Source organism: Malania oleifera, chromosome 12, assembly GCF_029873635.1.
Source record: "Malania oleifera isolate guangnan ecotype guangnan chromosome 12, ASM2987363v1, whole genome shotgun sequence".
Classification (NCBI taxonomy): domain Eukaryota; kingdom Viridiplantae; phylum Streptophyta; class Magnoliopsida; order Santalales; family Ximeniaceae; genus Malania; species Malania oleifera.
In genome coordinates, this window is record NC_080428.1 from 65171596 (window position 1) to 65198922 (window position 27327).

General features: G+C 37.7%; 2 protein-coding genes across 5 annotated transcripts; one reads left to right on the top strand and one right to left on the bottom strand.

The window, feature by feature from the left end:
• The first annotated feature begins 701 nt into the window (after nucleotides 1-701).
• LOC131143735 (probable WRKY transcription factor 4) lies at nucleotides 702-8545 on the top strand. 3 transcript variants are annotated; one of them, XR_009133664.1, is made up of 5 exons: nucleotides 767-1474; nucleotides 3755-4479; nucleotides 4576-4734; nucleotides 7313-7681; nucleotides 8096-8545. XR_009133664.1 is itself a non-coding variant. In XM_058092015.1 (4 exons), exons 1-4 carry the CDS (start codon nucleotides 998-1000, stop codon nucleotides 7596-7598), a joined length of 1647 nt encoding a protein of 548 aa, XP_057947998.1. In that variant the 5' UTR covers nucleotides 702-997; the 3' UTR covers nucleotides 7599-8545. The 3 variants fall into 3 exon arrangements, 1 of the variants encoding a protein (XP_057947998.1); XR_009133663.1 differs by having other exon boundaries at nucleotides 788-1474; nucleotides 8092-8545; XM_058092015.1 differs by having other exon boundaries at nucleotides 702-1474; nucleotides 7313-8545.
• A 1094-nt stretch (nucleotides 8546-9639) lies between these two features.
• LOC131143737 (uncharacterized) lies at nucleotides 9640-26821 on the bottom strand. 2 transcript variants are annotated; one of them, XM_058092017.1, is made up of 9 exons: nucleotides 26600-26821; nucleotides 14793-14864; nucleotides 14216-14701; nucleotides 12753-12888; nucleotides 12436-12598; nucleotides 11965-12090; nucleotides 11425-11619; nucleotides 10824-10946; nucleotides 9640-10026 (listed from the first exon to the last, which is right to left on the bottom strand). In XM_058092017.1, exons 3-9 carry the CDS (start codon nucleotides 14664-14666, stop codon nucleotides 9919-9921), a joined length of 1302 nt encoding a protein of 433 aa, XP_057948000.1. In that variant the 5' UTR covers nucleotides 14667-14701; nucleotides 14793-14864; nucleotides 26600-26821; the 3' UTR covers nucleotides 9640-9918. The 2 variants fall into 2 exon arrangements, with proteins under 2 accessions (XP_057948000.1, XP_057947999.1); XM_058092016.1 differs by having other exon boundaries at nucleotides 12753-12891.
• Nucleotides 26822-27327: the final 506 nt, after the last annotated feature.

Sequence of the window (27327 nt, forward strand, 5' to 3'; positions counted from 1 at the left end):
CAAGAAGTACACCATGAATTGTCTTATTCTTCTAGTCCATACAAATCTCGTTAGATGGAATAACAAAATTTGACCGCCACGCGTCAACATATAAATTCCCTTTGCTGGTTAAATCTCGCTACTTGGTCTAACGAGATTTAAACAAATCTCGCTACTTGGTCTAACGAGATTTAAACAAATCTCGCTGGATCAAGTAACGAGATTATATCAGGACTATTTTGAAAATTATTAAAAAAAAGAAGATATTATTTAAAAATAAACTGAGAAAAAAATGATAAAGGTTTTTTCTCAATTTATTTTTTTTAAAACTCTTCCCATCTTCTTCTCATCAATATTCTATCCGCAATTATTTAACAAAACTCTCTGCCTCTCTCAGTCACTGCTGAGGCGTGAGAAGAGTGTGTCGGTTAAAACATTAACGCCTACGACGGTGGTAGGATTTAGGATTGACGGTAGCCGATCTATGTAGCCGCCGCCGGCGCCGCCCCCACTTTGTTTTTCCATCTAATATTAATAAATAAGAAAGAGAGAGAGGTTTGGCATTTTTGTGGTGGCAGCTGGCAACTCCTCGCCGTCACCATTACAGCCTGCAGATAGATAAGGACGCGCCAGCAGATCCTAATGACACCCCAAACGTCATTTCTGAAGTCGTCGGGGACATTATTGCCATTTAACTTCCCCCTATTTCTGCCCTCACTCCCCTATTTTTCTTTATTTCATTAAAAATAAATCATTATATATCTATAAATTTATTATTTAAAAAAATAAAAGGAAAAATCCGTAGGCCTTTTTTCGTATCTGCAGCGTGGACTTTCAGATCCTCTTCCCCACAGCTGAGAGAGAAACACTAAGAGAGAGAGAGAGGAAGAAGGATTTCTACTTCTGCAACTCTTTTGTGCTTCTGAAAAGCCCTACGATGGACGGTTTGGGTTTGCTCTTGTGAACGCTAATTCCTGCTCCCCAAGGCTCTCTTTCAACTTCAAGCTTCTTTTCATCCATGGCCGAAAACGACGTTGCTTCGCCTTCCTTCCTGGCGACGTCAATGGCTTCTTCTTCCTCTCCTCCACCCCCTGTCCCTCCTTCTTCTCGGCCGACGATTACTCTCCCTCCCCGCTCTTCCATGGAGACCCTCTTCACCGGCGGGCTCGGCGCCAGCCCCGGTCCCATGACCCTGGTCTCCTCTTTCTTCGCCGACAACGACCCCGACTCCGACTGCCGCTCTTTTTCCCAGCTCCTCGCCGGAGCCATGGCGTCGCCGCCGGCCCAGAAGCCGCCCCCTCTTCCGCCGCCCTATTCGGCGCAGGGTTCTTCCAAGGAGAAGAAGTCGTCGGGCGATGATGCCGACGCTGATTTCCGGTTCAAGCAGAACCGGCCTACCGGTTTGATGATTTCTCAGCCGCCGGTGTTCACGGTCCCGCCTGGATTGAGCCCCGCCACCCTGCTTGATTCGCCAGCTTTGTTTTCCGGTGGTCAGGTAATTTTAGAATTCTTCTAAACAGAGTGTTTTAGCGACAGTTGCAGCAGTCTTTATTACGTCGATTCGTGGGACATCTGAAACCACTTGTTACTTTTTGCTCTCTCTCTCTCTGTCTGTCGGTTTGGAAATGGTGCTTGGAGTATTGACTTTAGTGAAACAAAGAAGAAGTTAATTAATGTGTTCGTGGTAATTAATGAGGCTGCCCATAATATGTTAGTTTTTTTTTTGCGGAGGCTGCGATTTCATTTTTCTGAATGTATTTGGATTTCATATGTTGTATTGAGCCATGTTCCATTTAGCACAATTCCAAATCTAAGGTTTCAACTCTATGATCTCAAGCTTGGTATTAGTTTCCGGGGGGATTTTTATTGTGGATGATGGGCGTGCAAATACAGAAATGAATAAATACGTTATTCCAAATCAATTACTATATTAGGAAACTGAATAGTGGATTTTTGTGATTGTGAGTATTGGGTGGTCTAACAAATATGAGTTTAATACTCTTCCTAATCGTGCAATACGTTGACCGTTTATTGGAAGCTTGGATTTTGGGTCATAAATCGCAATATAAGATTGGGTTGATTTTGCTCGAATTCGCATAATGCCAATTCCAATTCCAATTCCAAAATCTATGCTCCCAAACACAACCTAAGGCATCAAACTCTGGAATTGTGATTGGCATTCAAGATTCCAATATCCATGATAAAACTCCAACCAATGCAATTGAATGCAATCTGTGCTATTCAGATGAAGAATTGACATATCATGACCTAAATGAAGCTGGTATGTCCTGCCATTAAACTTTTTTGCTAGTACTAATGGCTTGTTTGGTTTAGCGGAATAGTTATTCCTTGGAATAAGATGGAATATAGTTTAAATTTTGGGAATCAAATTTAAGGGAGTAGTTATTTTAGTTATTCCTTGTTTATTCTTTATTATGGACTCATAAAACATTTCACATTTTTATTTGTTTTACAATAACATAATTTCTTATATAACTGATTATAATTAACTTACTAAAACTAATCTATTCCTGAGAATATGCATTTCGCAAATCAAATGTCATCTTACTTCTACACCTTCTTAGGGCACAAATTCCCATAATTCATTTAACACTTGTTGCACTTCTAGAGAAGAAAGATATCTTGATATAAAACATGGTATCCCACTGATAGAAGAGGATAATTATTTCCATTTTTAAAAATATGCAGCATTTTTTTAATAGAGTGCGTTATTGTCATCATGAAAACCACAGCATGTGTTGAAATCCTGAATATTATACTTCAATAATGTCTCTTAGGTTGTGTTTAGGAGCATGAATTTGAGGCTTGGATTTAAGCAAAAACTCAGTATGTTTTTATTGCATTTGATCCAAATCCACATACATCCAAATCCAATGTCCAAACTCCAAGCTCCCAAATATGGGGTTAATATATTTTATGCTTTCTATTGAGTGGCATGTAGGTTTTCATTTATTAAATTATTGTCTTCATAACTTGAGAATAGAGAGAGGATTGAGATGGGATGGATTGTGGGGTTGAGAATCTAAGGTTGATGGATTTTTTTCATCCACAAAAAACATTTAACCATGAAATTGTAATATTTGACAAAATTATGGGGACTTTGTGGACATCAAGTGCAACCTGGTCTTTTCATTAAATAGTGAGGGCTTGTGCCATTTATTCATCCATTTTATACAATAGAACAATAGGAATCAAACATTTTAATCACTCACTATGAATGTCTTCCCATGGTTGCTGATCAAAGTTTTCCTGTTGTGAGCCATGCTTAATTTTCTCGTGCATGCAATTTATATCTTAATCATTATGAATGTTTTCCAATGGTTGATCCTTGAAGTTATCTTGTTGTGATTTGTGCTTAATTCCAATGCACACAATATACAATTTTGGAAAGAATTAGTTGAGTTGATCTGTAATGGTGGTGTGTGCTCCCAACTTTATGATTAGGGAGGTGTGGCAAAGGATTAGCTTGCAACCTGAAAATTTGAGGATTGATAGAAGTAGCGGCACTTTTTAGTTAGTATTGAATGAATTTGACTATTAAAGCTTCACAAATGGTTTCTGTATGATGCTTCACAACAGAAAGGGGTGGTCCACCAACTGGAAAACTTTCCAATTCATCCATAGGTAGGGCTCTCATATAATATGAATGGACGTAATTTGTATTTTGATAAATGGTAATGTCAAATGAACATTTAGATTCAAAGTCCATTCTTATATCAGCTATTTATTTTTGTTATTCTTGATATTTGTATAGGGTCCCTTTGGAATGTCTCATCAGCAGGCGCTGGCACAAGTTACAGCTCAAGCTGCACAGGCGAACTATATGCATGTTCAAGCTGACTACACATCTTCACTGTCCACTGCACCTTCTACATCAATGATGCAAGTTTTGTCATTTGCTTCTAGTACAACTACACATCAGCAGATGCCGTCCATAGCATCTGATCCAACATCTGAGATGAAAGAGTTATCAGAATTTTCTCAATCTGATCAAAAATCCCAACCTACTTCCTTTACTGTTGATAAGCCAGCCAATGATGGTTACAACTGGCGGAAATATGGGCAGAAGCAGGTGAAGGGGAGTGAGTATCCTCGTAGTTATTACAAATGCACACATCCAAATTGCCCTGTGAAGAAAAAGGTTGAGCGTTCTCTTGATGGCCAAATAACTGAAATTATCTACAAGGGCCAACATAACCATCAGCCACCTCAGACCAACAAACGTTTAAAAGATACTAGAAATGTAAATGGACATTCAAATTATCAGGCAAGTTCTGAATTGGTTTCACAGGTTCAGACTAAGAATTTGAACAAATCAAAAGAAGATGTAGCTGCTGCTTCTTCAGTGTCTAAGATGGATCAGGAATTCAGTCAAGCTACACCTGAACAGTTATCTGGATCTAGTGACAATGAGGAAGTGGCTGACAATGAAACAAGAGTAGAAGAAAGGGATGAAGATGAACCTGATTCCAAGAGACGGTAGGCTTACCTAGATAGGAGTCTGATCTTACAGTTTTTCATGTCTATGATCAGTTTATTTTCTTTTATTAATCAAATCTTTCCTGTAATATGCAGCAACATGGAGGGCAGAGTTTCAGAGCCAGCTTGTTCTCATAGGACAGTCACTGAACCTAGGATAATTGTGCAGACAACCAGTGAAGTTGATCTTTTGGATGATGGTTATAGGTGGCGCAAGTATGGGCAAAAAGTTGTCAAAGGAAATCCCTATCCAAGGTAGCCTCTTGTTTGTGTGATAGAAGTTGTTTTCTTATCAGTTTATAATAAATTGTCTGCTTTTGACAATCAAGTGTATTACAAGATTTTTTCCCTTATGCACCAAATGATGTACTTCCTATCCCATCACATATCACTTGTGCAACATATAATCAAAATAATAGTATTTGCTTACATAAATATTCTCAAATAGTGTTCCACCATGCTTACGAGCATTTTATGTTTGGATTTTGTATATTTCCTTGAAGATTGCAGCTCACACCCATTCAAAGTAACATCATAGCATTGTGGGAAAATTAAGACCTGAAAATTTTTGTCGCTATAATTTATATAAGTGAGCTTACAGTTGGGGCAATAGAGTGCCCCTACCTTCTTTACGTATGATCATTGTTGGCAGATCAAGACGGAAAAGTTCTCTTACCTATGTATCATTGATTTAGATATGGATCAGTTGAGTGCTAGTAGCTGTAATTGCCTTTTCCTGGTAGCTGTGTTTGCCAAGTAATTGATCTTTGAATGCACACATTTTATAAAAAAATATTTTTTTACATCTCTTATAGGATTATGTGACAACAAACAGAGTCACCTATTGTTAGAAAGTTGGAAACTATATTAGAGAAGCAAAATTGTATATTGATGAGTTCTTTCTGTGCATTTGCATTCTGTTTATTATTCTCTTATCCTTTTAGTGAACTGTAATTTTAATGTGGAGATTATGACATTGATTCTGGCTTCCTCTTTTTCCCTCTTCTGCTTTGTCATATAAGCTTCACCAAATTGGAATTTAAGAAGTTTTAATAATCTGAATGGATATGCAAAATTTTAGATGACAATCCCTGTGGCATGAACTCAGTAAGGTATTGACATCAGATATTTCAGGTCACGAACATTTTTAAATGACAACTGATACTTGTCTGTGGATATTTGTTTTCTTTATTGTTAGGAATTGAATCATCGAGAGAACTTGTTCAGTCTCTATCAAATCCTAGAGTACCCATTGTTATATTTTCCTCATCCTTGGTAGTTGAGTAGGCAGGAGGCCAAGGTTAAAAACCTTATATTGTCTTCCTGTGTGGCAGTGGTGTTGCTACTAAGATAGTGGCAAGTTGATACTGGTACTTCCTTTCTCAATTATTTTTTGGGCTGACAGGGGGTCTGCAATCTTTGGGACATCTAGTGCAGCAATCTCCTGACATGGCTGTCTACTTGAACACAGGTTTGATCCCAGTCGAAGCTACATTTCTTAATGGGACGAGAACATTTTGGTACTAGTGGAGCTGATGGTGGCATTATTGAGGAAATTTTGCACGCAACCATGGTGAGCTGGAGTTGGAGGCTGTGAATTAGGGATGGTGGTGGTGCTTTTGGATTTTGTATTGAGCAGTTGGGATTTAGGAGGTATTGGGAATGTTTGTTATATGTGTAGTCCATGATAGTGATATGGTGGTAACTGGATGTTGTATTGCCAATGGTGGCTGTTTGGTGGAGGTAGAATGTAAGATGGTGGTTTAAGCAAATAGGTTTATGAGCTGCTCCCAAATGACACACCAAAGGCATACATAGCCCTAATATGACAAAAAACTTCAACTGATTATATAAACCTCCAAAAAAAGGAGATTTGATATGCGAACTCACGTAAAATTTACTCTAATGTTGCAAACTCATAGGGTGCATGCCTGCAAGAGTGATGGTTTGAAAGCGGGTATGATTTTATCTTGTCTTCTTAGTTTTGATAATGATCAGTTCATGGTATTTGTTGGGTGAGCCATGGTCCCCCCTTGCTTGACACTCTCTTAGCAGAATGTGTGTTTGTAAGAGATTTGGATGCCCCTTTGAGAAGCACCACATGGTCTGTCCTCTGTTTTGTAGTCCCCAGCTTCCTTTCATTTAGGGAATTATAGTGCTGACAAATAGACAATAGTAATAGGTGTTATACTTGATTCAGTTGATTATATATTTTGGATCAAGATCCTCTAGATATGCGTAAAGTTGAAAAGATTGCATTTCTCCCTACTAAACTCTTGCACAGACATAATGGTGGATGTGACATTATCTGAACTGTTGAAAAAAATTTAGATGATTCAGATTTCCAGAACTCTAGGTAGAGTAAAGAGGATCCATATCCATACTGATCATTGATGATCTCATGCATAAAAGATTTGAATACTAAATTGCTTTCATTCAAATCAAATTCTTTGGTAGTAAAACTAGGGAAACAAGAAGGCAAAAGCGGTAACTGCTCAGTACTCATTATTACCAAAATCTTGATCTCAACAAAGAACAGGGGCAGGGGCAGGGGCCTGGGCGGGTGAGGGATGGGGGAGGAACAAAACCTGTCTTATGATTTCCTTTGATCAATATGGTATTCATCTTCATAGACAATATTCTGTGTGGCTTATAATGATCTGTGCAGCACTTATTTGCAATTATGTATGCCCCTTAATTAGTAGTTTGTTTCCATTTTTTTTTTTTGTTATTCCATGTATTTCTAAACTCCTATAGTAAGTTCGTTTTAGCTGCTGTTTGCTTCAGTGGATTGTTTCATGACATTCCTGATGCATCTTTTTACTGTGTGCAGGAGTTACTATAAATGCACAACCCCAGGGTGCAATGTCCGTAAGCATGTCGAAAGGGCTGCAACAGATCATAAAGCCGTCATAACAACTTATGAGGGCAAACATAATCATGATGTACCAATGGCTAAAAATAGCAGCCACAACACAGCCAACAGTAATGCATCACGGCTAAGACCCCCCAGTTTGGTACCTGACAAGAATGCCTTGATTGATAAGAAGGCAGATATTTGGAGCAATGGTCAACAACCCCTAGCACTTGCACAATTAAAGGAAGAGCAACCAATATAGTTCTCAGATTTTCTGGCAACTAAAGAAGCATGAGGGCATCCAAAGAGAGCAACAAAAACCCATATTAGAATTCAGGCACTGCTGTAAGTTATCTTTGCCTCACACTGGAGGACATAGTTTTCATCAACCCTATTTGTTTAAAACAATAAGGAAAGAACGCCCAGTGCATAGGGCGCCTACACCTTGCTGGGGGTTTTGGGGTGTGGATGATGTATAATAGAAGGAAAAAAGAGGAAGGAGACTCGGACACAGGTCAGTTGAGCCCTAAGGGCTCCTGGATGGAACACACTCGCAAGGATTGAACTTCGATTGTTGTTTATCAAGTGGTGGGGCTAATTGAATTGAATTAACATATACACATATATAGCATTCGTCCATACGTGGGAATATAATGTTTTGTGTTGGCTTTTGCTGAATTTGGAGATGATATCTGATTTTCATTTTTTCCTTCTATTCATATACCTTGAGAGCTGTTTGTTTCTGCTTTGTTTAGGCAGGCATCCAGCCAGTTATGCAGAGATCACTTTGGGCTTTAGCAGTTTGAGCTGGTGGTGCAACATCCTGGTTCAGTCTCCAGTAAGCCCCATGCCAGTCTCAATGGTTAGATGATGTGACTACCACGACAAGCTTGCCATAACAAGTCCAAGAGGGCATTTGAGCTTTGGTCTCCCCCCTCTCCAATGGCTTCCAAATTTGCCGTGAACAGGTGAAGGTTCCATGTCAAGACTCAGGAATACAAATATAGAAGGAATAAGCTTAGGTTAAAAAAAAAAAAAAAACAGTGAACACTCTTCAACTATATCACATAAATGGGTGTTCTGATGTGGCATTTCTAGGCCTTTGATTGTAGCTTGTGTAATATATGCCACTTGTAAAGCTATTTAAGGTTGTATATGTTCTTTGGAATTGGATTTTTAAAAGGGCTAATAAATATGATTTTAGAATCAGATCATGGAATCTAGTGTTTTTGGGTGATGATATGTTAAGGGGCTATTTGATATCACCATAAAAAATTATAGAAATAAAAAATAAAAGAAAATAAAAAATAAAAAATAGAAATTTTAAATTTAAAACTAACAATCTATTTGGTTAATATTTATAAAATTAAAATAAATAAAAATTTTAATTTAAAAAATACTTATTTTTGTCTTTAAATCAAATAAAATTATAAAAATATAATTAAAATAATAAAACTGCAAAATAATGCTTATTAAAAAAATACTATAATAAAAATAAAAGTTGTAATTATTTTACTTAATTGTTATACTTTTAAAATTTATTTTACAATAAAACATGATAATTGAAAAATAGTTAAAATATAATGTATTTAAGCTTATTATTTTTTTTTAAAAATTATTATGTTTTTATTTGAATTATATTAAAATTCATATGATCATTTTATTTTAATTTTAATTTTAATTTAAAAGTGTATAAAATGAATGATTTAATTTAAAAGAAATATTTTTGGATTTTAAAATATCTAACAAGTTATTAAAATAACTAAAATCATAAAATCTAATTTTTAATTTTTTCGCAAACAATAGAAAATTACAGTTAAAAATTGAAAACATAAACAAACGTATTTTTATAATATGCTTCTTCACTATGTAAAAACAAAAATAAAAATAAAAAATAATAACGATACCATATAGATCCTAAGGTTGCCAAAGATTTGAATCAATTTTCTACTTTAAAATGTGATTTACTAATTAAGTCATAAGAATGGAACTACTAAAAAACAACCCCAAGCCAAGCCTGATTCTGCTTTATTTGAGAACATGGGGTTTGTATTTTAATTCTAGATTAGTATTCATTTGAACAAAATATAATATATAGTTTTTTTTTTTCTACACGAAGTTAAATTCAAGCTTAGAAATTAATGCTACTTAGCATTATTTTACTAAATTTCAGAATCACCATTGAATTGATTTTATGCCAGATTCAATTCAATTTTTTTTTTTTTTTTATAAAATTATAATTCTAACTTAATTCAAAATTCAAACAAGCCCAACTCGCATAGCAATGCAAAACGCGTGCAGAATTCTATAAAAATGCCATATCAGCATGAGTTTCTTCTTTCAATTATAATCAGAGTATACATGAGAAGTGAATCCACTTATTATTTGAAAATGGATTTTCTATTCTCTTTCTTTGTTTTCTGTCATTTGAATGGGTAGGGCACTTGAAACGTTCTCCAAATCTCATAACCCTTCTCCCATCCATACAAAATCTTACCCGAAAAAAAAAAAATGCTTTCCTTTACCCGTATCTGTAAGCAGCACTGGCTTCAAATGCACTTGCTACTGCTCCCCATCAAAAGTCAATCATGGGTCACGATTGTAGGTATTTGGCCATGATTCATGAACTCAATCTTATTCAATCGCACACAGCACAGGACTTGCTCTGGTAGTTCCTCTGGCTTTTGTGCCTGAAAGCAACATCAAAGGAACAGCTGGTTAGTTTTAAGGACAAAAAGTTCCCAAACAGGCCTTAACCACACCAATCCCCAACCTGCTACAGTCCAAGGCTTTGGTGGCTAGACCATGTGAATTTTTAAGAACCAACATTTCCTTCCAAGAGATGAGAATCTTTAGGAAAGTGAGTGTATGCCCTCTGCGTCTTCAGAGGTGGAAAAAAAAAAACTCTATTTCCTTTATAAAATAGTATGGACCAGAAAGGTGGCATGTGCCATTTGAGTGCCCTTCTCTTTCCCTTGCACTCTCTTTGAGCATCTTGTCTTTATTTCCTCAATCCATTTGGCAGTTCCCACATGCAACTTAATTTAGAGAGTTGAATAGTGGGTTCCATCCACTACTATAATTGTACAAAGTATAAATATTTGGAAGAGAACCTCAAAAATTTTTTCAGTTTCCAAAGCTGATTGATCAAGTGAAAGACTACGGGTGGGAGGATTTTTTTTTTTTTTTTTTTTGCATTCTTTCAGGTCAAATGCATGTCAACTTCTACAAATGTGAAAAATTCTGACACTGCATTCAGGAGTATGGATTTCAAACCTTAGATTTGGATTTGGGTAGATTTCGATAAATTTCAACACAATTTTACATCACATCTTATCCAAATCTAATGCAAATCCAAATCCAAAACCTCACCAAACATAGGGTGAGTGATTTTATGGAGTTCCAAACAGTTCTCCTGTTAAGTAAACGCACCAGCATTGAAATCCAACCATTAACACAAATACAAGTGGTAAGAAAATAATTATACCTGGATGGTTAAACCAAGATCAAGTATCCCATGTTTCAATCGTTCTCGGAATGCATGGAGTCCTTTCCTAGATATGTAACTAAAACAGTGTATATCGAGGTCAATCTCAAAATAATTAGGTCCCTACATCCATAGTAAAAGGCAGAGACCAAATTAGTGTTGATACAATACTAAAAGCTAAACAAGGAAATGGTTACAGGCCATTCAGAATGGGCAAAGAACAATGGGAGAATCCTGAACTGCAAGTAATCCATTAATTTTTATAGGTAGGAGCTAGAATCAGTGGCTTCAAAAATCATATTTGATAAATGAAAATTTTAACAATTGCATTAAAGATTGAATGTTTAGACCAAAAGTGCCAAAAATATTTAAAATTTTCTAGATAACATGTACGGCAGTGTGTGGTAAAATATGTGTAAACCTGAGATACGATCGTCCCATGATCAGTTCATAGCATAAAATTTTACAAGATACTGACAAAATGAGCTTCCCAATGCTGACGACAAAGGAACAGCTATCAGTCTATCACTATGATCCATGAAGAGGAGGAATAACAAAGATTTTATCATTGCAATCATGAAATTGTAGAAATTTTGAGTACCCTAAAAAAATTGTGTTGAGGGCGTGAAAGCACTGGCTTGTCGTTATAAGTCTGTAAAAGCTTATATTCAGCAGAGCTTAATTGGAGTTCCTCTGGATTAACCACCCCCGCCATAATTTTAAGCCTTTCTCTAAAAGGAACTTTTGATTCCTTCGCAAAATATTTAACCTTCTCAATCTCATCATCTACCAATCTCTGCAGCAGGAACCAAAAAATGACAGTCAACTGAGGTGTCACTCAAAGAGGTAAACAAAATAAGACACCAATAGTTCTAAATGTAAAATTTGAGAGTGAAAAACACAAGCAACATTTAAACAAAGTTTGATATGAATCAAATTAAGTCCTATACTTCAACATAATTGCAGAAGATAGGTAGAAAAAGAACCCATTCATATCTGCTTTTAATCCTCCTTCAACACTTGATCCAAAAGGAAATGGAATAAACCATCAGGAATAGTAAAATAGCAAACATTTATTTTTTATTTTTTCTAATGCTCAAAGTCGTACTAGAGGATCATGGTAAAAGGCAATATGAAATACCTTGATGCTGTCCTGAAAATGAGAAGAGATCTCTTCAAAACTCTCTGACACCTGGAAATATAACACAAGACTCATACCTTCTCCATCGCTCGCACCAAGAAATATTGCTGGAGGATAGGTCGGCAGCTGCCAAAGCACATGAAAAGATAAAGAAGGTCAAAGGGTTTAACATGTTCTTATAAACCAATGAAATTGCTGTCCTGTTTTTCACAAACAATGCCTAATCCACATAGGCAACATAACCTTGGGTATCCCTTTTATTCATACTTCAGTTCCCAACCACGGCATGCACATGACATTTTTTTGTTGTGTTGTAAGTGGCAATCACAAAAGGAGCCAGACGAACCATAAAATGGAGTAATGGAGGCAACCCAAACCCATCTCTTCACCTCCAACCAACAAAACCGCTAAATTCAACATGAAAGATACAAAAAAAATTTTATAAAAAAAATGTAAAGCAAAATAAGTAACCTGTATATTCACAATTAACAGTGCTGGTACTTTCTCGTGTGTTTTTACAGAGGGAAGTTCAAGGTGCTGAGCAATGTGAGGCATCTTTCGTGGGCAAATAAATAAATCAACACCAATTGGGAAATATGGGCTACAATTTGGAGCGGGTGTTTTCCTTTTGTCTCTGCATGAAGGACTGTTCATGTTTAGCTCCTAAACTACTAAAAAATTCTGGTTCATGTTTGGACAGTTAGGGAAGATTGAGAACATAAACGATGCACAAATAATTGGTGCGCATAAACTAGAAAAATTTGGGCAGAAGCAACTCAGTCACATGCCTGAAATAATTTTCGCTGCGGAGCTTAAAGACTGAAGGTGCAACTGCAGACCAAGTACCTCTTGTTGGCTTCTCTACTGTTGAACATGGAATCAAAAGTCCTGCTCTGGGACGATATACAAACCTCTTGGACTCACCTGCTAAAAAATTCCAATGTTCATAATTTTTGGCACTGTTAAGCACAAATGTTGAAAAATCATTAAAAACTAAATTTGCAAAATCGTTAACACTGTAAGCATTTACACAAGGTTGCAGTAATTTACATTACAAGCCTTTTTCTTTTTAACCCATAGTTATATCTATAAGCATAGGGTAAAAAGTTGATCTTAGAAAAAGAAGTACTAGATGACATCTTATCTTATTTTTTTACAATTCTTTCATTCACAGCATAAGGAGGTCTAATGGAAATTACAAAATATTATTATACCACATATTTTACACTGATACAGAATCATTGAAGATAAATTTGCAAAATTATTAATTGTAGACAAAGTTATAGTAATGTACAGAAAAAACCAAATAACCAGCCATTTTCATATCTATTCAGATTAGATAACCAATCTGTAATATATCCTCAGGTTAAGGGAAAAAACAGAACTTAGAAAAATATATATATTTTACTTAGAGTTATATAAGTCACTTTACTTGTTAAAATCCTCCATCCAAAGCTTATGAAGGGTCGTCTTGCGAAATATATGTATATCACTTTAATGCCAAAACATGGCTTCACCACCTCCAATGAGATAACTACACATTTTATGTTGCATTATAAACCTCACTGTGGATAGAGCAAATGCTATAATTAAAAAGAACTAAAAATTTACTTTTGCATGTGAGTTGAAATCCTCCATTTAGAGCTCATGAAGGTTTTTTGAAACATATTTATATCACATATTTAATGCCAAAACATGGTTTCATCACCTGCAACGTCATACATAAATTATATCGCTTTGTATTCCTCACTGGGGAAATGGGGATCAAGAAAATACTATAACTAAAAAGGATTAAAAAACTATTTTAGTGTGCAAACACACTAAGAAATATAAAAAAATTTTAAAATATTAATAATGAGAGTAGTTATGATTGATTTTAAGAAGTTATAATATTAAATATTCTGTCCCAGTCTTTTTTTTTTCCCTGAAAAACAGCAATTCGATAAAAAGAAATTAGAGAATGGAGGGTGGGAGACCTTTTCTTCCCTTACCATGACAACATATACATCTAATTTTGTTCATGCACATTTTCATATGCTGTGCCAACCGATCCAAATAAATAAGAACTTAGGATAGATTATAGCTTATAGGATCAGAGTGGGAGTGGTACTAAGGTGCACAATATTGTGAATTATGACATACACACCAAACTTCATGAGGGAAAAAAAATTTATGATTTGAACACCCATATAACAACTAAAGAAGACCAAAGCCCAAGAAGGAAAAAAAATCAACTTGATCAAATACTTACAAAATTCAGTTATTTCATCTCCTTCATAGGATTTTGACTTTAAGGAAAACATGACAGCCATTGAGTTCTTCCCCTGTGCTGAAGGGGAGCTCAACGGTGGTTCATTCTTGTCATTAAAGCAGACCAAGGGAAGCAACTGAGACCGAGTCAATAGGCTTTCTTGAATTTTCTCTTTAGAATCTTGAATCTCGCTTAAGCCATTAAAGCTTTCATAAGGATCATCTAATACTTCTTTGCTCCTGATAGAAGTGTCATCCTCATTCGGTAAGCATGAAAGCTCATCACTTAAATGTGAGAATCTACCCGATTCTCTGCAGTCATCTTTGCTCAAGAATTTATCAGCTTTGCCTCCATCTATTTTGAGGTAACTTCCATAAAATCCCTGATACTTACAACCAGATTCTACAAAGCATGACGCACTTCCAAACTGGAGCAATTTGGTGTTTGACATGTTTGCAAGCGTACTGCCTACCAATAGGAAGGACCCTGGCAATCAAAAAATAGAGAAACAGAAATTAGCATCTAAAAAAAAATTCTGCAAACACAAAATGAGTTGCAATGAGATAAAGTACACTACCTCCGTGCACTTCATCTGAATCAGACTCCAAAACGCCGACAGAATCAAACCAGGTTTCCTCCAGGCATATTCCTGCAGATAAATGAACTTCTATCATAGAGAAATTATTCATATAGACCCCAAGGAATAAGCAAACCCTCCATCAAAGGTCTAAACTACATATAAGTGACCGTGAAAGAACTCTTTGTATTGAAACAATGAGAATTTTCAGGATGCAAATAGAGCAAGTTGGAGTTCAGACAGAACCAAAAAATTCTACTAGACATGAATCATGGCCACAGATGTAACGCCCCAGCCCTATATATGGCTCCGGAGTGCTACTACACCTGTATAATACACCTGTCTTTGATAAACATACATGTACAACCCGCCCTGAATAGGGACATACGGGTGTTTCATACTGATCTGTAATCTAATGCACAATGGAAAGCATAAACAATTATATGGAATCTATAAGACAAACCAGAGTTTCTAACTGTATCCTCACATACATACGATCGTGCTTAAAACATAACCTGTTCTTACAATTCCCCAAAAGGACATTTTGAACTAAGTCTATTATATATACAAAACAATTACGTGATCTATACACAATACGACACTCCAAGTCCCTCTAGTAACTAGGACCGATGTCCTGCAGGACCTGAAACAAAGGTTGTATGTTGGGGTGAGACACTTCTCAATAAGGTGGAAGATATTAAATCAGTGTGTGACAATACATATTCAAGCCAGTAGAAAGCAGTTACATATAAAACATATTCTCAATACTGTAATATAGGAGATATTTATATATTTCCTGCAATAGATAATTCAGCATCGTTGCAAACGAGAGTTCCTGAGGTTAGGGGAGGGTACAGGCTCATACACTGTACAAGCCCTACCCAACGTAGGCACTTGTCAGTCATTATGGTTACTATAGTCCGACTGAATCCACCTGGTCCATTAATCCACTAGTGGCACACACCTACCAAGCCGACTATCTTGATACCCACACTGAAAATCAGATGTGTGGTTGCACTGTATCCAGAATATAGCAACAGAACCGCGTTTAAGCTTTTTAAGGTTTCATATAACGTTGAGCTTTTTAAGCCTCTCATAGCAAAATGGAACTTCAATTCCCATAGTTCATATACATATTTAACTAGATTCACATATTCCATTTCATATCATATGCCACACTCATTGGGACAAAAATCCGCTATATATAGTATATAACTCGAAAAGTAACATTTAAACAGGAAACAAGGAGTTTCAAGCATCTTCTACATTAAGTTTAATGCAAATAAAGAAGTTTTGAAAAGTTTGGAAATCGTACGCCAACACCCTCATTTTTACCAAAACCGTAAAATCGTTAAACCGGCATTTTTATCCGGTTAAACTTTGCAAATAAGCAGTCAATACGTACATATAAACATAAGCTAACTTTTTAGCGGTTTATTTTTCTAAAAAGTCTAATGTAAACAAATTCTCTTACCTATTTCCCCGAACATTGAAACACGAACTATACAGCTCTAAAACAACGAGCCGAGTTTCCAAAACCTAAAAACCAAAGGACAATACTTTAATACAATCCTATTTACTACATATCTACCGAACCAAAAACGAACTTAGACTCTTACCTCGATTTCGGGATAAAACCTGAAAATTCCTCAAAATGAAGATCTAATCCGCTATAATCGTAGAGGTTTTCCCCCTGATCCACGTAGTAACGTCGGATCATTGATTCGAGTGACGAACAACGAAGGATTGAAGAGAGAGAAAGAGAGCTCACCGGTTCTAGAGAGAGAGAGAGAGCTTTCATGACTTCTTCACCCTTGAGCAATGAAAAATGATATTTATAGACCCCTTGACCCGGTCAAACTCGTCGACAAATTGTGCCCTCGTCAACGAGCCACAGAATGATTTTCGTTGACGAACCTCTTCCCTCGTCGACGAACTCTAGTATGATTTTTTTCCTGTCGATCAGGATCTCTTCATCGCCAAGGCTTTGAATTTGGGCAACGAAGCGCAAACGTAGAAGGGCCTTTGTTGACGAGAACCTTGGCTTTGTTGACGAAACCTGCTAAAATTACCTTTTTTTTTTTCCTTATTTTATGGGTTAGGGTCTCTACAATCTCTTCTCTCCTTATAAAAATTTCGTCCTCGAAATTTGTTAACTGTTTCTAAGCATAACCTTATCTTATGACTCAGTTCTACAGAAGAGTCGGCAGCCACCCACATAGCGGCTCCGACCCAAGTTTATTACATATCCTCACATATGGCGAAGGAATACCATGGTTACAATGTGATGCTTCGGGAGATTACAATACACATACAAAACTCTCCCGAAAACCATATCTAAAATAACCTGAACCACCTATTCTACTTGACCTATCTAACTCTAACTATCTCTAAATAACTAAGAGTACTTCTGGTGTATCTCTGACTCTAATTTCCATAAAACTTCCTCCACTGCGTGATTACGCCATAATACCTTCACTAACGATATCTCCTTAGTCCGTAATTTTTTCACCTTCTGATCTAATATCTGCACCGAAACCTCTTCGTATACTAAAGCATCACTGATCTCTAAAGGCTCGTAACTCAACACGTGCGAAGGATTGGGCACATATTTCCTTAGCACTAACACGTGAAACACGCCGTGAACTCTGGATAGTGCTGGGGGTAATGCCACTTGATAAGCAACCGGACCTATCCTTTCCAGGATCTCAAATGATCCAATGTGCCGAGGGCTTAGTTTCCCTTTCTTCCCAAATCTTATCACCCCTTTCATCGGAGCAACCTTCAGGAATACCATATCTCCTGCCTCGAACTCTAGCTCTCGTCGGCGAGTATTTGCATAACTCTTCTACCGACTTTGAACTACCTTGATTCTCTCTCTGATCAGCCCGACCTTTGCAAAGGCCTACTGAATCAGTTCCGGTCCTAATATCTGCCGCTCGCCTACTTGATCCCAATACAACGGAGACTGACACTGACGACCATACAATGCCTCATATGGTGTCATCTCAATGCTGGTCTGGTAGTTGTTATTATACACAAATTCCACAAGCGGTAGATACTGTATCCAACTGTCTCCAAAATCTAGTACATATGCTCGCAACATATCCTCTAATGTCTGAATAGTCCTCTCAGACTGTCCATCCGTCTGCGGGTGAAATGACGTATTGAATGTAAGCTGCAATCCCAAGGCATCCTATAGACTCTTTCAGAATCGAGAAGTAAAATGTGGGTCTCGATCTGAAACGATAGAAACTGGGATACCATGAAGTCATACAATCTTCTGCACATATAGTTCTGCCAGCAGATTCAAAGAATAGCCGACTCTGATTGGAATGAAATGTGCAGTCTTTGTCAGCCGATCTACCACAACCCATATAGCATTCTGCCCATGCACTGCCGTAGGTAACTCCGATACAAAATCTATCGAGATATGCTCCCATTTCCACTTGGGAATGTCAAGTGGCCAAAGGGGTCCTGTTGGCCCCTGGTGCTCTGCCTTGACCTGCTGACATGTCAGACACTGCTCTACGAAACGGGCAATCTCTCTTTTTATATTCAACCATTAGAAAGATTCCCTCAGGTTTCGTTACATTTTCGTACTTCCTGGATGTACGGTGTAGAGCGAACGATGTGCCTCCTCTAGAATGACCCGTTTAATCTTGGCGTCATTCGGTACACAAACCCTACTGTGGAATCTCAATATCCCATCATCAGAGATATTGAAATCCGAATTTAAACCACTATGTACCACTTCCACAACCTCTACCAACTCTTCGTCCTCCTTCTGAGCTGTTCTGATCCTCTCCTATAAGGTCGGTTATACCACTAAACTAGCAAGAAGAGCCTAGTGATTTCCTTCCACAACCTCTAAGCCCAACCTTTCCAGGTCCATACAGATCTGATGCTGAACTCCCACTGTTGAGACTGACGCATCAACGGACTTCCGGCTCAGAGCATCAACTACCACATTTGCTTTTCCTAGATGATAGCTAATGGTACAGTCGTAATCCTTTATCAACTCAAGTCATCTATGCTGCCTCATATTCAACTCTTTCTAGGTGAAAATGTACTTAAGACTTTTATGGTTGGTAAAAATCTCGCACCTTTCACCGTATAGGTAGTGCCTTCAGATTTTCAATGCAAACACTATCGCTGATAATTCCATATCATATGTCGGGTAGTTCTTCTCGTACTCTTTGAGTTGACGAGAAGCATAAGCAATCACCCTTCCCTGTTGCATTAGAACACACCTGAGACCTTTCTTAGAGGCGTCACTAAAGATAACAAATCCACCATCCCCAGATGGAATGGTTAGAACTAGAGCAAAAACCAACCGCTGTTTTAGCTCCTGGAAACTCACCTCGCACTCATCCGTCCAATCATACTTCACGTTCTTTCTCGTGAGTTGTGTCAAAGGACCTGCTAAACTGGAGAACCCTTCTACGAACCGTCGGTAGTATCCTACAAGAACCAGAAAACTTCTGACCTCCTGAACATTCTTCTATCTCGCCCAGTCCACTACCGCTTCTATTTTACTTGGATCCACTGATACTCCTTCTTTGGACACCACATGCCCTAGAAATGCAATCTGTTCCGATCAGAACTTGCATTTCTTCAGTTTAGCATATAACCTCTTCTCCCTTAGCATTTGTAGTACCAGTCTCAAATGAACTTCATGTTCTGCAGCATTCCTGGAATACACTACAATGTCATCTATAAATACCCCGACGAACTGGTCTAAGTATTCTTGAAAGACCCGGTTCATCAGATCCATAAATGTCGCAGGTGCATTTGTCAGACCGAATGGCATAACCATGAATTTGTAATGACCATACCGGGTTCGGAAAGCTGTCTTCGGAACGTCCTCCGCTTTCACCTTCAGTTGGTGATACACAGATTGTAGATCGATCTTAAACAAGATCTGCATGCCCTGTAGCTGGTCAAACAGATCATCGATCTTGGGTAGCAAGTATTTATTCTTCATCGTCACCTTGTTAAGGTCTCTGTAGTCGATGCACATCCTCATCGACTCGTTCTTCTTCTTTACAAACATCACCGGTGCTCCCCAGGGTGAAACACTCGGTCGAATGTACCCCTTACCTAGTAGCTCCTGAAGTTGCTCCTTCAACTCTCTCAATTCTGCTAGAGCCATACGATATAGAGTTTTCGATATTGGGGCCGTACCTGGAACCAACTCTATAACAAACTCCACCTCACGATCTAAAGGTAATCCTGGCAAGTCCTCTGGAAACACGTCTAGAAACTCGCACACTACAGGAATCCCCTCCAGTTTACGTTCTTCTTCCGGCGTGTCTTTCACAAACACCAGGTACCCTGGGCATCCCTCGAGGAGTAATCTCCTAACTTGCATAACTAAAAGAATCCGTGGTGTTGAACGCACACACGACCCTAAGAACTTGAATTCCTACTCCCCTGGAGGTCTAAATACCACCTCTCTCCTGTGGCAATCGATACTGGCATAACTGATAAATAACCAATCCATCCCTAGGATAATATCAAAGACATACATGTCAAATACAATAAGATTGACTGGTAGTACCCTCTCCTGAATTTCTACTGAAAAGTCATGGATTACTTTACTACACATGACTACAGACCTAGATGGCATAGCCACTACCAGTTCATAATCTAACTGTTGAACCTCTAACCCACACAGTTTAACAAATCCCCGGGAGATAAAGGAATGCGTTGCCCCTGAATCAAATAATATAATAGCTTTATGAGAAAGCATGTAAATGATACCTGTGACTACATCACCAGCGTTCTCTGCGTCGCCTGGAGTCAGGGAATACACCCTTGCCTGGGTTGTACCCCCTTGTTGAGCACCACGTTGCGCCTGTGTACCTCCTCTGTATGGCTGTGGTAAGGCTCCATCATTCCTCAGCATGCGACAATCTCTTATCTGATGTCCCTGCTTACCACACCGAAAGCAAGCCCCTACACCCCGCCTACACTCTCCGGAGTGCCTAATACCACGCGTAGGACAAACATGAGTGGATGAGGTACTCTGAGATGTACCACCGTTGCCCTTCTTCTAGGTGCCCTACCTCGCGCCAGAGTAAGAACTAGGAGACTCTGGCCTTTTCTTCGGAACCTGGACCTCTGTGTCCTCCTGTAGGCTCTCCTCTACTACAGTGGCTTTGTCTACCAGAGTAGCAAAGTCCTGCAACTGCAAGATTGTTGTTTGCCTCTGAATTTCCTTCTTCAGGCCCCTCTGAAACTTCTAGGCCTTCATTGCCTCATTCGGTATCATGAATGAAGCAAATCGGGATAGCTCCTGGAATCTGGCAGCGTACTGCTGAACTGTTAGCTGCCCCTGTGTCAAACTCATAAATTCCTCCATCTTCGCATTTCTGATCATGGCCGAAAAGTACTAATCAAAGAATAACTCTCTGAAACAGGCCCACTTCATCACTACTGGTATCGGTTGATGCTCCTCCATTTTCTTTACCAACACCCACCATCTCTCTGCCTCCCCTTACAACTTGAACGTTGCAAAGGTTACTTTCTGCTTCTTTATGTAGTTCAGAACATCCAGGATCTTCTCTATCTCCTGGATCCAATTCTCAACTCGAATCGAATATGCACTTCCTATGAAAATAGAAGGTTTCAGTCTAGTGAATTGGTCGATAGAACAGCCCAACTCAGCCATAGGGCGGTCCTGCGCCTTATTCGTTCGCACCACCTCAATCGTAAGCTGTCCGTAGTACACTTGTGGAGTCGCTGCCAACCTCATGGCCTGCTCTCTCACTACTATTGCCTCCTACGTTGGCAGTATTATCCCTGGACTCCATCCTGAAGATGCAATTTAAGAAAATCGATTAGAAGCTTAATACCCTAAGTATCAGCTAATACTAAAATACTAGGGACTCAGTTCCCTAAATCCACATTCCTACTACTGACGTACTCAGATAACTCAACATTCTCATTCTAACTCAAGTTCCGCCCTTCCACTCGGAAAGAAAACCGTCGATGGATTGCCATAATTTTCTGAACCTTTCGATTGATCCAAAAAAATATAGAAGTCTGTCAATGGATTTCTGTCTCTAGCTGTACAAAGCTAAACTCAAGATCTTATTCCCATCCTAAACTCTGGTATAGTCTAATCTATAGAACCTAACAACCTAAGCTCTGAATATTTCCCTAATTAGGCAGTGTGAACCATATCACACTTCTGGTTGGCTACGGCTCTGATACCAACTGTAACGCCCTAGCCTTATATACGGCCCCGGAGTGCTACTACACCTGTATAATACACTTGTCTTTGATAAACATACATGTACAACCCGCCCTGAATAGGGACATACGGGTGTTTCATACTAATCTGTAATCTAATGCACACCAAAAAACATAAACATTCATATGGAATCTATAAGACAAACCAGAGTTTCTAACTGTATCCTCACATACATATGATCGTGCTTAAAACATAACCTGTTCTTACAATTCCCCAAAAAGACATTCTGAACTAAGTCTATTACATATACAAAACACTTACGTGATCTATACACAATACGAGACTCCAAGTCCCTCTAGCAACTAGGACCGACATCCTGCAGGACCTGAAACAAAAGTTGTATGCTGGGGTGAGACACTTCCCAGTAAGGTGAAAGATATTACATTAGTGTGTGACAATACATATTCAAGCCAGTAGAAAGCAGTTACATATAAAACATATTCTCAATACTGTAACATAGGAGATATTTATATATTTCCTGCAATAGATAATTCAGCATCGTTGCAAGGCGAGAGTTCCCGAGGTTAGGGGAGGATACAGGCTCATACACTGTACAATCCCTCCGCCTAGTACTCAAACCTATGACTTTACCCATTTTAGTTTTTAAATCATGTACACCGCCCAGCTTAGAAACTTCATAACAAATGCCAACACTACCCCTTGGGGTAGGTTATGCGATCATAAATTCCTGAACAAGTCTTACCCTACGCAGGAACTTGTCAGTCATTATGGTTACTATAGTCCGACTGAATCCACCTGGTTCATTAATCCACCAGTGGCACACACCTACCCAGCCGACTATCTTGATACCCACACTGAAAATCAGATGTGTGGTTGCATTGTATCCAGAATATAGCAACGGAACCGCGCTTAAGCTTTTTAAGGCTTCATATAACATTGAGCTTTTTAAGGCTCTCATAGTAACAAGCTGCGGTCCCAATATCATATATATAATTTACAATAAAACAATTAACTTGTTTCCAATTACAAATCACCTGTACAGTTCTAGTATTTTCACAAACTCATTCATTCATACTGTGGTATAAATCGGCACACACACTTTCGTTTTAACCTTTTTCACATATAAAGTTCGGTATATAACCGACACCTGTTTTTCACATTTTCAGATAGCAAAATGGAACTTCAATTCCCATAGTTCATATACGTATTTAACTAGATTCATATTTCATATCATATGCCACACTCATTTGGACAAAAATCCGCTATATATAGCATATAACTCGAAAAGTAACATTTAAAAGGGAAACAAGGGGTTTCAAGCATCTCCTACGTTAAGTTTATTGCAAATAAAGAAGTTTTGAAAAGTTTGGAGATCGTACGCCAACACACTCATTTTTACCAAAACCGTAAAATCGTAAAACCGGCATTTTTACCTGGTAAAACTTTACAAATAAGTAGTCAATACGTGCATATAAACATAAGCTAACTTTTTAGTAGTTTAGTTTCCTAAAAATTCTGATGTAAACAAATCCCCTTACCTATTTCGCCGAACACTGAAACACAAACTATACGGCTTCAAAACAACGAGCCGAGTTCCCAAAACCTAAAAACAAAATGATGATACTTTAATACAATCCTATTTACTACAAATCTACTGAACCAAAAACGAACTTAGACTCTTACCTCAATTTCGGGATAAAACCTGGAAATTCCTCAAAACGAAGATCCAATCCGCTATAATCGTAGAGGTTTTCCCCCTGATCGACATAGTAACGTCGGATCATTGATTCGGGTGATGAACAGCAAAGGATCGAAGAGAGAGAGAGGGAGCTCGGTGGTTCTAAAGAGAGAGAGAGAGAGCTTCTGTGATTTCTTCACCCCTAAGCAATGAAAAATGATATTTATAGACCCCTTGACCCGGTCAAATTCATCGACGAATTGTGCCCTCGTCAACGAGCCACAGAAGGATCTTCGTTGACGAACCTCTTCCCTCATCGACGAACCCTAGTATGATATTTTTCTTGTCGGTCGGGATCTCTTCGTCACCAAGGCTTTGAATTTTGACGACAAAGCGCAGAAGGGCCTTCATCAACGAGAACCTTGGCTTCACTGACGAAGCCTGCTAAAACTACCTTTTTACCTTTTTTTTATTTATTTATTTCCCTATTTTATGGGTTCGGGTCTCTACAAAAGATCACTCTCAACATACAATATTCAAATACTTGGAGGTACTCAGATTTTTATAAATCAACACAAAATCTAATTCTGAGCAATTAATGAAGAATTCTGAATTTCATGCAAATGAAGACCTGCTTTTCTTCTTTGATTTCAACTATGCTACAGACTTATATGAGGTTCATCATTTCTATGGTCAAGACTTAGATAATGCCTCTTATTCTTATATATATGATAGATATGGATAAGATATATGCAATTTAAAATGTAACAAATGTGAAAATCTACTTAAACTGATTCAGTGACTGATGGTGACAGCCATATACAAGCATATTAATATTGCATATGATGAGCTGTCTCTAGTACTTATAGTCCAACCTTGGAGAGCTTCGGGACAAAAAGACCCGCCTAAAAATTGACAAATGGTAACAATCTCTTCCATTTCTATTCTTATTCAGTACTGCTAGCCCTTTCTAAGGATCCCATATAAGGTGATTTACGAGTCAAGATTACCCGATCAATAATCATGTTTTCTTGATTTCCTCATGGGAAAGACAAAATACACTAACCTCCCTTGAGGTTTGGAAAAAAGATACTAACTCACCCAAGATTTCAAAATTTTGAGGGACCTCCCTTAAGATTTCAAGAATTCTAGAAACCTCCCTTAATGTTTGCTAAAAAGACACAAACCCCCTATCGCATTTTGCAAAAAGACAAGTGCTTTAAAGGGTGTAAGTGTTACCAAAAAAATCAAAGGTCAAGGGAGGTTTGTGGCATTTTTGAAACCTTACGGGAAGCTCATGAGATTTTTGAAACCTCATGGAAAGTCTCTGTCTTTTTGTCAAACTTCAAGGGAGGTTGGTGTCTTTTGCCCTTTAATTTATTGAAGAGAAAATACCATTTGCATCAATTTGACTGTGGTTACATTGCAGCTGGATGAGATGAAAGGTCAAATTTGAAACCTGTGATCTTCTGCAGGTGGTTGTAGCGCCCTTCTCAAAGTCAACATCAACAAATTCACAAATTGAAAATCTCTCACACAATTCCCAGCATCACTAACCTGTTTCATAGGTTCATCAGCGATGGAAGTGGAAATTTTTCTTTGGCATTTTCTGGCTTGTAAGTACCTAATATGTGATTTAGTTTTTTTATCTGGTGTTGAAACACAGAGGCCTACAATGAGGAATTTGTTTTACAAAGCCCAGTTATGATGAATGTTTCCCTTAATATGGGATGCCAACTTCACAAGAAGAGCTGGCAAACAGAATCATAATGATAGAACAAATTATTACAATGGTCAGATTAATGTCACAGTTACCAATACAAACAAAATCATAACATCAGTTCAGCCGGAAAAACTAGGCTGAAGAGGACATGTTCTATAAGGATCAAAAGGAAACTTATTGGCATAACCTCAATCTTTTGCTTGATGTAGGAATGCTCAAAAAATGCTGAACTTCAAGAACAAGTGTTGAATAGAGTTTGGGTATTCCCTAACAGTACTTCAAACTCCTAGGATGATATTCTAAATGTAATCTTTCTATGAAGGTTAAGAAATATTCACCCATTGCAACAAAAGCAAAACATGAATTTAGAGTCGTGTTTATCCTACTAATATTCTGATTATTAGAAAAATAAAAATTTTCATTTTCCTTTTTAGAATTTAGAATCTAATCAGTACTTTGAAGGCTTGAACTTTAAGGGAATTTAGGGTAGCTCTCATGCGCAAAAATCATCTTTGAATAGAAAATTGTATTTCAAATTAATGGAAATACATGTGGGATATCAAATGGGAACATCAATTCGACTCCAGCTCCCGAGAAACCTGCATTTGACTAAAATATTCAGATGTAGAATGATGGGTACCTTGATATTGGAACTCAAAACTACAAGAATCTTTCTAATATTGAATGCAAAAAGTCACATTCTACTTCTTTTAAAAATTATATAAATGACTACCTACCCAAACCAAACAACTCAGGGGAAAACATATAAATGCACATCTGCCGCCAGAAATATCGGCTAAAAGAAAAAAATTCAAAGGATGACTGGAAGAGAAACAAAGCTGCTCTTCTTTTAAATAACAAGTAGAACACGAAATTTCGGAGGACGAAAAATGAGACAACAACACAGGCGAATCCGCATCACATAATGCAACAGATAATAAAAAGGCAAAATTCTTGAGCCGTCTGGGGAAAATGCAAATCCGGAAAACAGAAATTAACAACAATAAACAAGAAAACCATCAAAATCAAGGAGAGAATGAATTACGACGTGATTATTGATGATAAATTTGCGAAATTGAAAGCATATATAAAGAGACCGAATTGGAAAGCGAAGAACAGAAAGAAAATAGAGAGAATGGGGCTGTTAGAAGGGGAGAAAAAAACAATGAGAACAACGAAAGCACCTGGAAATTGATCGGAGAACGGGAGAGCTCCGGCGAGAATGTCCGGAAGATCGAACGAAGCCCTCTGTTGCCGAGTCGACCTGGGCCTCGTCCCCTCCTTCTCTCAACAAAATCCCCTGCAATTCCCAATTCAATCCCACCCCGGGGGGGGGGGGGGGGGGGGGGGGGGGGGAGAAGAGAGAGAGAGAGAGGGAGGGAGAGGAGTGGCGTCGTCGTCGGTCCAATGTGGGAGTGGCAGTGCCGCGCGCTTTTTAAAATCTCACACTTTCCTTCTCTGCCATTTTATTTTTATTTTTCAAAATATTTATATTTTTAAAAACAATATGTTCGCAACCATAAAATTCAGAACTTGAATTTAACCCAATGTGTAATTGAACAAAACTTAAGTATAAAACTGTATTAAATTTATATCAAATTCATAAAAAATTAAATTTAAGTTTTAAAATTTATTAATCTTATCTAAATTTGATCTCATTGTATTTGAAAGTATGAATTTAAAACTACATTAAATTTATATGAAATTCATAAAAATTAAAATTTAAGTTTTAAAATTTATTAGTCTTATTTAAATTTAATCTAATTTTTCATTTAAACTTGCGCTTTGTTTGAAAGTATGAATTTTGAATCTTTGATTTTAATTTTGATTGATTTAGATAAATTTCAATACAATTTTGTATCACATTTTATCCAATTCTAATACAAATCTAAATTCAATTTCTCTCCGAATA

Bases quoted from the DNA above. Each gene is read 5' to 3' on its own strand.
- LOC131143735 (XM_058092015.1), top strand. From the start codon at position 998: ATGGCCGAAAACGACGTTGCTTCGCCTTCCTTCCTGGCGACGTCAATG. The intron at 4,480-4,575 runs GTAGGCTTACCT...TGTAATATGCAG, and splicing joins GAACCTGATTCCAAGAGACG to CAACATGGAGGGCAGAGTTT. The intron at 4,735-7,312 runs GTAGCCTCTTGT...TACTGTGTGCAG, and splicing joins AAAGGAAATCCCTATCCAAG to GAGTTACTATAAATGCACAA.
- LOC131143737 (XM_058092016.1), bottom strand. From the start codon at position 14,666: ATGTCAAACACCAAATTGCTCCAGTTTGGAAGTGCGTCATGCTTTGTA. The intron at 12,892-14,215 runs GTAAGTATTTGA...GGAATTTTTTAG, and splicing joins AGATGAAATAACTGAATTTT to CAGGTGAGTCCAAGAGGTTT. The intron at 10,947-11,424 runs GTACTCAAAATT...CTATGGATGTAG, and splicing joins CTCAACACAATTTTTTTAGG to GGACCTAATTATTTTGAGAT.